At 39.6% G+C, this 14704-nt stretch overlaps 2 protein-coding genes across 10 annotated transcripts; one reads left to right on the forward strand and one right to left on the reverse strand.

Moving 5' to 3' along the window:
* The first annotated feature begins 54 nt into the window (after positions 1-54).
* Positions 55-1262, forward strand: LOC106751881. Its single transcript, XM_014633123.1, has 2 exons — positions 55-496; positions 1102-1262. Exons 1-2 carry the CDS (start codon positions 364-366, stop codon positions 1239-1241), a joined length of 273 nt encoding a protein of 90 aa, XP_014488609.1. The 5' UTR covers positions 55-363; the 3' UTR covers positions 1242-1262.
* Positions 1263-1860: 598 nt separating this feature from the next.
* Positions 1861-14427, reverse strand: LOC106751872 (protein polybromo-1). 9 transcript variants are annotated; one of them, XM_014633099.1, is made up of 27 exons: positions 14333-14427; positions 13409-13523; positions 13104-13349; positions 12873-13001; positions 12536-12709; positions 11940-12384; positions 11735-11847; positions 11550-11648; positions 10990-11052; positions 10704-10853; positions 10462-10629; positions 10205-10368; positions 9817-10111; positions 8312-8517; positions 7817-8156; positions 7124-7747; positions 6735-6892; positions 6499-6671; positions 6244-6416; positions 6053-6124; positions 5106-5288; positions 4709-4831; positions 3935-4178; positions 3722-3872; positions 3375-3424; positions 3135-3252; positions 1861-2995 (listed from the first exon to the last, which is right to left on the reverse strand). In XM_014633099.1, exons 1-27 carry the CDS (start codon positions 14410-14412, stop codon positions 2779-2781), a joined length of 5073 nt encoding a protein of 1690 aa, XP_014488585.1. In that variant the 5' UTR covers positions 14413-14427; the 3' UTR covers positions 1861-2778. The 9 variants fall into 9 exon arrangements, with proteins under 9 accessions (XP_014488585.1, XP_014488588.1, XP_014488587.1 ...); XM_014633102.1 differs by having other exon boundaries at positions 3135-3243; positions 7163-7747; positions 10701-10853; XM_014633101.1 differs by having other exon boundaries at positions 7163-7747; positions 10701-10853.
* Between the last annotated feature and the right edge of the window lie 277 nt (positions 14428-14704).

Genomic DNA, 14704 nt, shown 5'->3' on the forward strand with positions numbered 1-14704 from the left:
ATCTAAAAACTGCGCACCTACTTTTTGTACTCTGTATATCTAAAGAGTTATCGTGACAGTTGGAAATACGCGCATGAGTGTTTTGTTAACAAAATGAACGATTAATTTTCACGTCGATATTTCTATAAGTATTCCGGGCTGTTTCGTAGCAAAACGTCTGCAAAATGATTCGAACATTGAATCTCATCCTGACGGAATGGCGGCCGAGAAATTGCAGACAATTTGTCACGAGTATGAGCGACCCAACGTTTCTGAATAATCTATATTTGCCAGCTTGAAACTAGTACTCTAGCTAATATAGAGCGTTGCTTTTTCCCATCCTAACGTTTTCGACTATGTTCTTCTCGGAGAAACAAAAATTAAATGAGTGATCTGCGTTTAGATACTTCGCTGCTGAAAATAAAGCAAGACGTAGACGCGTTTGTAGAAAGCGAGCGGGAGGAATCGCCACGAATGAAGCAATTCCACGAAAAGCTCAAATTACAGCCGATACCAAGTACGTAATACAAATAATAATTGATAAAATAAATAGTTGGCGAGACCAAGATTTTGCTCGATATCGACTATTTCTTGTTACACTCTCCGATGGAAATATTTTACTGAAGATACAATACAAATCTGCTGAAATGTAAAATTCAAAATTTCCCTCATTAATCCCACTTCATCTCATATATATTTCAGTATATTATTTTAATCGATATTTCAGCAATTTTTCCTTAAAAAATTACACAATTTTCAGTTATATTCAACAAATAATATCTAATATTTCATAAATTTTTTGTTACTTTTCAACAGTATACTTTAACTTCCCTTATATTTCACATACGCATATATTGCATTTCATAAAGAAAATTATGATCCATTTTTATATGTATTCAGTAATTTTCCAATAACTTTCATTTCACTCTTCATCGATTTCATAGTACTTTCAGCAAAACATTTTCATCCGAGTTTCCATGATTTGTTTCAATCAACATATATAGATCGACTTTTTTAATAATAATATACTATGTAAAAGTCCACTATGTAAAAAATCCACACGATCATCAATCGTGTTTTGAATTGCAAAATTTCGTATTAATTTCCTCATTTGCTTAATAGAAGTAGGACCACGAGAACGGTTTGTGGATCTAGTGTTGGTGGAAATTGACTCGAAAACTGGAGAATTGATAGCAGATTGCGAAAAGGAGCCTACTAAATGGGGAGATTGGCAACATCGTGGTAGAGTCACCGATTTCTGAAATGAAAGAGTTGTATGCTCACTATCAACTTTTACATGATACACGTGTAAAATACAAAAATAAGCTCATTACGACCCACTAGTCTTTGCTAACTTTGTTTATATAGAAAATGAATGAGATTGAATTTTCCTAGGCAGTCAACACTAAATGGTGTGAATCAAGATGATTAAATAGAAAATCGATAATGTCTCATGTATACAATACAGGAAAACATTTAGGTTTCAGAATGAAAATTTTATCTCACGTTGAAGTAATAAATTACATTACACGCAAGAACATTCTTTCCGTCGAGAATATAATATTGAGGAGTTAGTTTTTTTTTTTTGCAAATACCTACAAATTTATTAATGTGTTTGGCATTGATTCCAAGTGACTTTCTTCTAAAGTCTGGCTCTTGTTATGTTAATCTACACAAAAAGCTTAAAAGTTATATAAATGTATGTTACATGTATAAAAATATGCAATGTGTATTAAGACACTGCCAGATATAGTAGCAGAGACATTTTTATTTAGCCAAGACATGATAAATTTCTAAGCACTAATATTAAGCCGTTCGTGTAGAAAAAGAGCACAGTTAATTCTACAAACATATCGTAGTGAGAAGAATGTATGTACACAATTTTTACTGTAGTAAAAATTTCATTTTGTATTTGCAACGTTTTGAAAATTTCTCTGACGATGTCGAAAATTCTTAACAAAATAATGTACTACGAGATGTTACACTGTCGAAGATGCGCCATAGGATTCCATTCCTTTCAGCTATTGGGACACAATAGCACATAGATCGTTTGATTAATCTCGCTATGCCTTCGATATCCTCCGAGAATATCAGAACAGTACTGCTAAAATAAAGCGGCATGTTTGTCGCACTATCAATAGACCGCTTCGCAGATTATTGTATAGTTCCTATATACATACAACTTTCCTATTACACTTTTAATACAGCACAGGAAGTATTTCAACTTTTGTGTCTCTTAATACAAGAATATGTATTACTGCGCTATACGGAAAGTATAAAATTTTGTTCGAAAAGTAAAAACGAAGATCATAGCAGACGTATTTACATGATGATGGTTTTTTTTTTATGTACTAAACTTTCCTTATGTACACACGTCGTATACTTAAGCGACACGCGGTGAAAAGTGTTTAAAGAACAGTAATTTCTCTAATATATAGTTAAACATAAATTTTTCTTCTCACTTTTCGAATCTCTAAACTTGGAGAAATCTGAATAAAAAAATTAAATATTTAGAGCAGTCACATTTTTGCAGGATATATTTCGTCATAATTACCGCGTTCATTGATCATTAAATTATGAAAAAAAAAAACACACTAAGTAATATAATAGAAATAAAACAAACAAAACGCGGATCCTAAACGTTGACATAAATATCCTAACATTCAAAAGATTGAATATCTTCAGTCTTTCATCTAGCATCAACGAACTTGTCTGTCTGAATTACCAAAGTGTAGGTGGCATCGCAAGCGCATTAAAAAAAAAAGAAAAAAAAGTTATACAATCTTAACAGTTTATAAACTATAAAGTTTTATTAATGGCTAACACATCCCGCATCATCATGTTTCTGAGTGTCCACAAAGCGTTTACCACATTGCCATGGTTGCCGACGCCATTGCCCAACCATTCGGCAGGCAGTTTCGTCACGTCCGGGATTTGCGTGTTATCCGGATTAGCGTTCATTTGCTTATCCCAATTTGATATGTAACGGTTTTCCACGTTTAATCCTTCGATGTACCTGTACGGATTTAAAAGGAATGAAGTAAAAGATATAGGCTTGAATGTAACATTGAGAGATATTTCTCGTCGAGGTGACGTCAAGAAGTATCGCAACAATACCGAAAGATATTTTGTGCAATCGACGCTCAAAGTCTTACCTCAAATAAGCATCCGAATGCAAGACGCGGCTTGGTCTCGGCGGTACCGCGACGAACATCGGTTCCGGCTGCTTGGCGGCAGGTATGCTGCTCGTTTGAGTCGCTGCGGCTGAAGTTTCTGCACGTGAGAAAGAGAACGAAGGGAGGGGGAGAGAGAGAGAGGAAAGAGAGACCGGATTCTATCTTAATCTCTTTCCCCTTAATTCATAGCATTTGCAAGATTTTCGCAATAAGATTTACCTGTTTCCATCGGTGGCAATACCGTCGGCCCTTTCGAAGCCATATAATTCCTACGGGAAAACGCGAAAATGGTATGGTCAGGTCGCTTTTATGTGCGATATATAGGATGATTCAGAGCAACCACTTGTTCTTCGAAAGACATATTCCTGACTGGATTTTGAAAGGACTTTCCCTCTTGTCTGAAAGTTTGTCTGAATAACAGTTTACTCATCGCGAATGTCTTTTGAAGAATGAGTCTTTTTTTCTCGAGAAAAATGCTTCTTCCTTTCAGAGGCACTTTTATCGATATAAAAGCAAGTTCCGAACAGCCTGTATGCACAAAGATACGAGAGGAGAACGATGCCTACTTGCTTCTCTCGGAGGGAGGTATTATACGACCGTGCGACTTGAGAATGTGCACCTCCTTCACGTGTCTGGCGAGTCTCTGTACGCTCGGGAACGGCGGAACGGTCTTCTTCGTGCGGCCGCAGCCGCGCCATTGGCACTGAAACTCCACATCTGCAACAATGTCGCAATTTGAGCCTTCCGCACGGAATGTTTCTCTCGGATCTCATACTTACCGCTGGGAGCGTTCACGAATGACGATTGCACATGGCCATTTTGTTCGGCGATGCAGTGATCGATGCAATCGGTCATGTCCTCGAACTGCCAATCACAATTGTCCCAACAACACTCGTACACTACGTCCTGTGTAGCGGTCGTGCCTACCGATACCGACGTCCCTTTCAACTGTCCCCCGTCCTCGTTCATCTTGATCGCTCGTTCCTCCCAGGCTTGCTTCTCGCCCGCCGGCAACTTCCTCCACTGGAAGGAAAGCCATTTTTACACGTTTTGCGCCGTCAAGTCGCGTTACTCGTAAAATCCATGATCAACAGTTGGCAAAACCATCTCGTTGTATCTCTCTGTGTGGCTCGACTAACTGTTTCAAAGTAATGGCTACTCCCCTTTGCGCGAAATACGGGTGAATTACGACACAGCACATGTTATAAGCTCGTACCGTGTGGGAAGAACGTGATATGTTTCATACAACTGTTTGTGCATTTACGATATCTATGTATAAACACATGCTAAGGAGAACGATAGGAAGTAGCCACTGAGATATAACGTGATTCGTTTGAATAAAGGAGCGAGTACGCTGAATAATGGCTTTAGCGATGCATATTGCGTTATTTGAGACTCTCGAGACAAATTTCACGTCGACACTCGGATCGAAAAATCCGGTGATGAGAGTTTCGTAAGTATCCGTATGAAAGAAATTTATTCGGCGTACGTTCCTTCAGTCAAAGATTCTTCTCAACAAACTAAAAAATCAACAGTGAAAAAGAAATAAATACCTCGTTGCCAACAATTCTGCTAATCTCTCCGAAGGACGATTCAGGATTGTTTTGTGTAATCTGCGTTCGCATTTTACTCGAATACAAAATATAGCCCGTAACTAATTTCTTACCCGCCGTTTTCTAAACAGAAGAGAAACAAATTATAATGTCAACGTTTCATGTTAACGAGTATTCCTCTTTCCTTCTGTCTTTTACACATATTTCTCACAAGAGGTAAACATCAAATTGTCGACCTAGATCCAGTGAGGTGTGTATCAACGGTGCTCAAAAAGAAAAAAAAAAAGGTATGCTGGCATATTTCTCTAAATAAAACGGAAGTGAAAATAAACGGAAAACATATGAGACATGTGAATAGAGTTGATAAAGGTAAATAAGAGGTCACGGTAAAGCCTACCTTCTTAGTCGACACAGGAGTTTGAGTATTGGAGAGCACCGGTTGAGCTTCCGTGGATCCAACGGATGGTGGACCACCAGCATCCATGCTGTCTTCCCCAACTCCTACTCCCACTCCCACTCCTAATCCTACCCCCATGCTTAGTACATCGGGTTCCAGCTTCGGTAACAATGGTGATGCTTCCTACACCATTTATGTTATGTTACCTTCAATGTCTCCGATTGCGATATCGCGCGATTTTCCCTTCTTCACAACGGTTCGAGTTAACGATAAAAGCAACGTTTATCTCATCCAAAGTATGCCCCAAAAAGTAAGCTACCATTCTTCCCGTTCAAGAACTTTACGATAGATCTGATCAGTGACGTAATGTCCGGCTTTAAATCCGAAATTGCCGCTACATCGGTAGTATTAACGCATGTGTTGTTGCACACTTTTTGAGAGTCAAGAGATTAGTCGTCGGCACTCGAAGGCAAATTTTTTACATTAGTTTGGTTAGAATGACATGGAAGCGAGATCTTTCGGTGGTGCTTTATGTTTGCAAACGTATCAGCGATAAACCCAACAGGTGCTCTGACTTGAAAACTGTCGGATATGCAAAAATGTTCGGTAGACAAACACCATACGTAACACATAATTACACATAATCAAAACTAAACGAAAAGAAGAGAGAGAAGGAGTTGAATATGCCGGCATAGATCGAAGAAACATGCATCTAGATGCATTCGATTGACGAACTATCACACGCAAATAATTTTGTATGAAACAGAGAAAAAGCGTTTTTCTCTTTCCTCTTATATACACACACATACACACACATATATATATATATATATATATATATATATATATATNTATCAGCTTGCGTGTGATCCCGAACGTGGAAACGTGCGATTCTTCGTTATTGAAAAAACGAGAGATGTACGTAAGATTTCGTAATTAGTAATTACCATCTCAAATTGAGCCGAGCTGGGCGTGACGGACTTGACTTGATTTTGCGTCTGAGCCACGTCGCTCGAAACCTATAACACACACATAACATGCGAAGCGATAACTCGGCAGTTAGTCGCGCAGAACCGATTATTCCATTATTTGCCGAATGACTACGCTGCGTATGTTAGTGAAATGTTCTTATACAAACCTTGGCGGGATTAATGGGCCTCCGGAAGAAATAGATCTCGTCATCTGTCACCGCCGACGTGTGATTGAACTTTTTCAGGCCTTCCTGGCCGAGTTTCTTCATTAAGCTTTTACTTTCGTCGTATAGCGACTCGCAAATATACACGTCATCCTCTGGTATTTCCGTCGGTCGGCCTGTAATCACGCGAGCGAGCGTATCGATATGCGATAATTCACTTCCTCGCAATCTCGCTTAGGAATGTCGTTGAATACTCACTGCATATGTATTCCCCGTAATCAAGGACCGCGCACTTGCCAACGATAGCAACGATCGGATGAGTACCGTCCACGGTGGATAAGAACAGTTCTTGCTTATAAAATAATTTCGTAGGTGTATGTGGCACTTCTGTAGGCATCAATAGCCATGGACCTTTGAAATAGCACTTGCCGCTGAAACACAAATACGCGTCAGCACGGAATTACCTTCGCGCAAAGCGGCACATTGTTACTCACTCTTTGGTTGACCAGAGAGCATCGATCTGCGCTATCTGCTGCCTGCCCCCATCTGTCGCTACATAAACGAAATCACCAGTTTTCACAGATCCCGCGCATGTGTTGTACTGTTCGTAATATGTGTTTTCGGTATCTTCCGGATTGTACAGTATCACATTCTGTTGCGGTAATGTAAAAGAAATTATATTAAATCGTATCATACATATAACGAGAGTAACGACGATTAAAATCTTTGAGAGATAGCAGCGATAACAAGCGAATGTAAAACAATGCGCCAATATTAGGATATACGAAGTGTTGTCAAAAGTATTCCAGATTATTTCAAAACTGGAATATCTTTGAAAATCACACGTTAACGTTAGTGCATCGGCTACAGTGTATTTACTTACTTTAATTTGTACGAAATTCTTGTGTACCGAGTCACTCACCGGTCTTTCCTTCTCCATTAATTTCTCCCCCTCCTCCAACTCGGCGATTTCTTCCTTATGCTTTTCTAATCGTTCTTTATATACAGAAATCACACGTTTCGGTTCTAACGGTTTCTCCCTCGGGACCAATTTCAAATGATCAGGATCGAAATTCCAGACTTTGATCTTCTTGAAAGCTCTGGCTTTCGTGGAATAACGCGACTCGCATACGTACACGTCTTTCTCGAGGAATCCCTCCGGTTGCATGCGAAAGTAATCCTTGACACTTAAAACGCAACATCTGCCCGCCACTTTTACCAAAGGTATCGCTACGTGAGCGTCGCTTTTGAATAATTCCTTGTCGAGAAATTTCCGCGATGCAACATGATACGTCTCGCTCGGTCTGTAAAACAAATTTCCGTACAACATTTGCTGACCCTCCGCGTTGGTCCAGAGCCTCTCTATGAGAACCACGCCGCATTCCATGCCTCTTTCCGTCGGCTCGACATAGGCGAAGTCACCGGCCCTGTACACTTCTTGGTTGAAACTCATGGATCCTCCGTTATCACTATTATTTGTCTCCGTGTTTGTATTTGTTTCAGAATCCTGAAACAATGTTTCAAACGCGTCAGACAGATGTCAACAATCGTTTCAGCGAGAGAGAAAACGCGCCACCTTTGTCTCATTTCCGTCACAGCTCTCATCTTCGTTGGGGAGATTTAATTCCTGCTGTTGCTTCAATCTCTTGAGTTCTGCCACCTGAGCTGACAAATCAAGAAGCGTGTAATTCAACGCCGGCGAGTGCAACAGATCCCCTCCGCGGGTTGCCTCGTCGCGTGTGCGCAAAAAGAACGCCTGAAGTTCCACGCTATCTTCGAACGGCTGTGAATCTGTACGCGTTAACCTGCGGGCTCTCTCCAGACATGTAAAAACATCTTCTTGGAACCGATCCAACCTCTTGTACACTCCTCGATCCAATCTCCTCTTGATCAAGTCCAGTGACAAACCTCGTACTCTATTTCCCGATATACAAAAATAGCCGTTACATCTTATTCATATGCAGATAATGGGACAACTTTGGGTACGCAAAAAGATTCCAAAGTAAATATCTTTTCTTCTTCGGAATCTTTCTTCGTATCTATCACCGAAGTGAATAAACTTCACTCATACTTTTTTCCATCAACAATATCGTGCTCTTGAAGTTCTGCCATAGAATCGGAGTAACATCTCCCTTCTTCATCTTGATGATTGTAAAGCGCGGTAAATATTGTCGCTAATATCTCTTGAACAGCGGCTGACACATCTGGAACACTTTCTTCATCTTCGCTCAGTTGTAGCTTACTTTGTAACACTAATCTTTGAAGTATTAAAGCATCCTAAAATGTCGATGTACACATCATTATTTATCGCAAATACTAATATCTACGGCTTAATAATATTTTCAATGAGCAATATATCAATTAACATTTACTTCGGTCTCGTTCTTCTTATACTTTTTTCGAATGCGTTCTTCAACCTCCTTGTCTCTCAACAGGCGTATGAAACACGATCTGGTTTTTAATGGATTTTGTACTATTACATTGTTCGTCAGACTATATTCGCTTTGTTCGAATATTCTTGGGGCTTGCATGACGAATAATCAAGTTTGTCGCGGGGTAAAACTTGGAAGCACTTTGTAAAATACACTTGTCGGAAGATCGCGATAAAAATGCACACTTGTTACTCGAGATTAATAAAATCTAATAATCACGATCAATACATTGTTAATAAATTTTCAAGTATGTACAATATGTAAACGCATATTTCAAAAAAATATGAGAAACATCATTTAGAAGAATTTGCTCTTTTGTATAAGATACAAAAGATTAAAACGTGCGACAAAGTCGAGGTGGAAACCCCACGTAACCTCCAAATCCCGGCCGTAAACAGATTGGGCTTTCCATGTTTTACCGCGAAATTTCAATTTCAGTTTCTACGCGACCACCATACTATTTCGAGTGCAATTAGTCTTGTAAGAAATTAGATTTTCAAGCATATGCAGTACTCTTTCGGAATTATATTTTCAAACGGTTTTCGTTCAATTACTTAAAAATTATTGATCAACTGTCAATTTTCTTATATGTTGCTTTAACAATAGAAAAAAATCGTATAATTACAAGACTACTTCAGGATAAAAACTCAGGAAGATATTTTTATAAATTAAATAAAGTTAAAAAAGATCAATATAACTTTGGTGGTATTCTCTTCTTGATAATCTTCAGGAGTCAACAATCGCAAAAATCATAACTTTAATCGGGATTACATGTTACTAATAAAATGCTGTATAAACGAAACGATAGATACGCAATAGTTTCAAACGTCGTATATTGACTTTCATTAAAATAAAAATAATGATGTTTTATGGGAGATTGGACTTGTGTGTGTGTGTGTGTGAGGTTAAAGACTGTGTTAATGTAGAAACAAAGCAGTTGAAAATCGCTGACTGGCAAGTTCTTTCTTTACCAAATGTAATTAAAATCATATTGCATAAAAAGGCAACTTCAAATACTTATCCTCACTGATAATATTAATAAGTCTCTGCAGCATACATTCCTGAGCACATACAAAGCAATATACGCTTCTCTGCACGATGCTCTTGGAAGGAAAGGAATGTCTAACTTCTAAAATATACAAACCTTGTATATCTGCGAGTCCGGCTCGTTATATTTGCACGCGTTGTCAAACATTAATATAAAATCGGACACTAATTCGTCCAAATTTTCATATCCGTTATTCTTTAAGGTGGCAGCTATCTTCTCCATATGTATCGGCTGCTTAATCACCTCGTAGTAATCCGGATATTCATTTTTATTCGGCAACTTCATGAAAATTAAGGATAGTTGCCTCCCTTTCGCGTCATGATAATCTTTTATGGTATCGTATAAGGTTTTTAATTTTTGCAAATGAAGCGGCACTACTTTCTTCGGTCTCCTAAACGTACAAGTAGGAGAAGAGGAGTAGAAAAGGGAGGAAAACAATACCGTTACCTGTACGTTTCACGTTTTGTACAAACACTAAACATACCCGACGTTTCTGGTTGGCGTCGATGCGGTAGACTTGGACTTGGGAGTGTCCGGCAAAGGTCCCAATTCCTTCACTTTGTCCATCAAGACTTTCTCCAACGTATTGGCATCCTCGTATATCAATGAACCTTCTTCGTTGTATTGACGGCAATTGTTAAACATTAACTGAGACAAGAGACAGCATTTATAGGCAAAATATCTATCATAGGTTGTCGTGAGGCGAATTAATAGTTAACACGACGCGTGCCGTCTAAGTACCTTAAAATCTTGTATTAATTCATTCTCACTTTGATATTTCTCCGCCTTAATATTGGCCTCGATCGCCAACATGTCTATGGGTTCCGCTATCACTTGATAATAATCCGGATATAATTTTTTCGAAGGCTTTTCCATGAACATCAACATGGGTTGCCGACCGTCTTCGCACTATATAAAAAGTTAGGCGTGCTATATGTCAACTGATTCGGTTGATTTTGACATATTTTGGAATTACTTACAACGTATTCTATGACACACTTGACTAACGCGTACAATCTCTTCTTCAGCGGTATATTGTCCTTGTACTTTCCACGAGTTAACAAATTTGAGGCGCGTTTGATTAATTTAGGTTGTTGAGAGCTATTCTCCGACTCGCTATCTGAATCGGAATCCTGCAAGTGTCGAAAACTCAATGTTATATTCGTATCTCGGAAGTATCGCACGCAAAAACTATCGGTGCAATTTTACACAGAATAATCTGCACAGATTATTTTTAGATTTACCAATGAGGGCAATGTGAACTATTACCTGATCGAATTCTAGAAGCTCCTGTACTTTCTCTTGCATTATCTTCTGCAACTTGACCGCACTCTGCGATAAAATTTACAAGGTGAATGTGATTGATTATTACAGGCGGTATCATTACAGTGTCCGAATTTGATTTGAAGGATCGTAGGAAGGATGTACGTACTTCATCCATACACACACTCCAATATATACAGTTAGAGTTGGTTTTTCAATAATTGGTTTAAACTAAAGTTAACTATGTAATGCTCGTTTCCACTATCATGGTTTAAATGTAATCGGCCGAATTAGCCACTCACAAAATTGCACGATAAAATGATTAATGCGATTCCGTGAATCATTTATTATATTTGAAGTATGATGGTAGAAAACGGGCATAAATCAAATGCATTTGAACAGAGTTTAAACAACTTGTTATGAACTAAATACCGATCATAAACTGCTGACATCTTCATATAGGTCATAAAGTAGCGGAGGAAATGTTTCCACGCTACTTTATATCCATAATAGAGAATTTATTCTAATAATTGTAACCTGAAATATCGCAGGATTATTATTATTACCTTGTACAGTCGAGACGTATGTACGTTATATTTTTTAGCATTTTCAAACATGATATTCATGTCTCCGGCTACTTCGCTAACGGTACCGTATTCACCTTTCTGTAAATCGTGATTGGATAATGTATTCCATTTTCAGACTGTTAATAGACATGAATATTCTGCGCGAAATTGTTATTATCACATACCTTTATTTTTGTATGTATTTGCAGTAAACATATAGGATTTTTGATCGTCTTATAGTAGTCAGGATATGTTCTCTTCGGCGGGAGCTTCCAAAAATATTCGCTTATTCGAAGACCTACGTATATGACGCAATATGATGTAATAATTATCTTGAGAAATTTGCGGGAACAACGCTAACTTTATAATGCTAATTAAAGAGATTCGCACCTTGATTATTGGGAGCTGTCCGGATGGTTTGGAATAGTTGCCATTGCGGGTTATCCAGATCTTCAGTCTCAGCGAATTCTTCATCTTCGTCATCGCTTTCGTCGTCTTCGTCGACTAACGCTGCTGTTTGTGCTATCAACGATTGCGCCATAGTACGACTGCCTCTTTTACTTCTCGTCGAAGGCGCGGTTGTAGTGATTTTAGGCGTATTACCGCCCAACCCACTGTCTTGCCTCTTTGCAGCTGCGGTGATTATTTTCTTCAAAAGTTTGGCGTCTTTATAAATTTGCGAGCCGGGTTCGTTAAATTGACAGGCGTTACGGCACATAAGCATCAGATCTTTTTCCATATCACCGACCGAGCTGTACGCAGCTTCTTGAATTTTTCGTGCGACAGTCTTCAAGTCGACCGGTGTCTCGATGACGTCATAATATTCGGGATAAAGCTGCGAGGTGAATGAGCAATTTTGTTAAGAAATCAAATAAGAGTTCAATTTAACCCTTCGTTAGTCACAGGCGTATCCAATCATCCGTGAGATACCGTGGGTGAAAAATGTCGCGACTAACGAAGGATTAAGAGAGGTGGAAAATGCAAACCTTCTTGGAGGGTTTGAGTTGAAACATAGTGTGAAGAGGCCTGTTATTGTCCATAGGATCAGTCGCTGTCATAACTGCTGTAAATAGATCTTCAAACAGCTGCATAGTTTCTTCATCGAGATTTGCTGAACTTTCAGAAGTATCTTCGGCGTCATCTTGTCTCGTTGCTTTACGCTAAAAGGAGAGAACATTTCAAAGATATATCAACCATTTTGGTGCTTCCCATAAAAGTAAGAATGGATAAGCTTTAGACAGATATGTAATTTCATGTTTTCAGGCTATTTTACTAACCTGTATGTATATAATACATAATATTTGGTTAAATTAAAAGAATTACCAGTCTTCCAACTTTTAGGATGAGTTTCCCTTTAGGTTCTGGGTCTTCATATTCTTCCGTAATACGATTCTTGGTATTTACACACAATTCCCACAATTCAGTCGCGTCTTTATATTCAGGGGATGTACGCTATAAAAATTATGCGGCAAAATGTTTCAGTCGCCGACAAGGAAGAAACGATAGCATTAATATTGCGTGTGAACCAAATGGTTCATGAAGATGTAATCTTACCATGTAAAAGGCTTTTGCATTATTAACCATAAGTTGAATATCAGCAGCCAAGTCATCCATATCGCGATACTCGTCGGTTTTTAGTTTCTGCTGCACTTTCAAGAGGTCGATAGGATTGGAGACAACTTCGTAGTATCCTGGCTCCTGCCTGCGTTTAGGCACACGTATAAATGCATCGCACAACAAGCTGCCGTCTTCCTTCTTCTGGTTACGCAGCACATCGTACAATTGTTGGCACAGGTCACTCTGTGCAAAAGAAATATTAACAGACATTCGACATAAACCCGAGAGACACGGGCACTCACAGGATCCAATTTTTTCCTCCTCTTCGTTGGTTCCGGTGGGATATCGTCGCCGTCATCTTCAGTGCCGCGGCTAGCTACCGACGACGTTCTACGACGTTTGTTCATCTTGATGTATCTTGAAAATTCACAAGATATATAGCGACAGAAATTTCTAGCGATCTACAACGGAAATTCGTTCACACATCCTCCGCTCCGTGTTTTTATAACCCGCAAACTATCCGGAGACAATAGAAGAATGTGTAAACAAATGTACGGGCATGCACACTACATTTGCGCGCGTGTGTGTGTGTGTGTGTGTGTGTACATAAAAAGGGTTCTTGAACTAAACAGCACGAGTTTTATTTATCAGAAACGCACGGCTGGCTGCTTATCGCGGACTAGCCTAGGATCGCCCTCCACGCGCACAGCGGACCAACGTAATACGCGTGCTGCTCGGATTCGTGCGAATTCCTCGGCACGAGTGAGCGTCACGCACTAGAGTACAAACCGAGATACCCCGAGAGTACGCTGGGAAAAAAAATCTCGCGCCGCCATGATAAGTCGCTACTGTGCGCGCTTGAAAACCGCGGTGCGGAGAGACGGTGCGTTCAAAACCGGTGACGATTCCGTCGATTAACTTGCCAACGTGCGTGAATCGTCGTCGACGTGCACGTACGTCGGCGGGCCGCGTTCTCTCCGGTCAAGCCACGAAATTTGCCGCCATATCGGAACGTCCGATTTCCCTCACCTGTCCTCTCGCGAGAGGACTTTCATTGAGTGCGCGACATATAAATTCCCTCGCGCGAGCAGAGCGCTAACCCCGACGTACTGCGCCGTTTTCACCCGGGACGACGCACGTCTCGGCTGACGCGACCGCTCATCGCGCCTTCCCGCCCGAGTGAACGCTCATACCAGTTTTTCTCTCCTTTTATCTCACCTTCTTACCGATTATCTCGGCGAATTATTAACGATTCAACGCCCACGCTTCGACGCTTTAGTATCAATCGTAGCGTCTCTTGTTGCATTTTACAGATCGATCAGAGACGTTTACCGGTCGATCACGTCGGATTCTCGCTCGGCCGGTAACGATGGCGCTACTCTCGAGAATTCCCGGTAACTTACCCAATATATTTTCACGTATAATTATATATCGTGTATGAAATTTGTGTCAAAATATATAATTATATATATGAAACGGCGTCCTTTGAGCCATATTCGAGGAGACGATTCCTTATTTCGAGATATTCATATAAATTTAGTTCCCGAAATACTGAAGTTTTCAGCAAAATGTTACACAGGATATTTTATTGAAATCTG

This window comes from Dinoponera quadriceps, unplaced genomic scaffold (genome assembly GCF_001313825.1).
Source record: "Dinoponera quadriceps isolate SergipeBrazil2010 unplaced genomic scaffold, ASM131382v1 scaffold316, whole genome shotgun sequence".
NCBI lineage: Eukaryota > Metazoa > Arthropoda > Insecta > Hymenoptera > Formicidae > Dinoponera > Dinoponera quadriceps.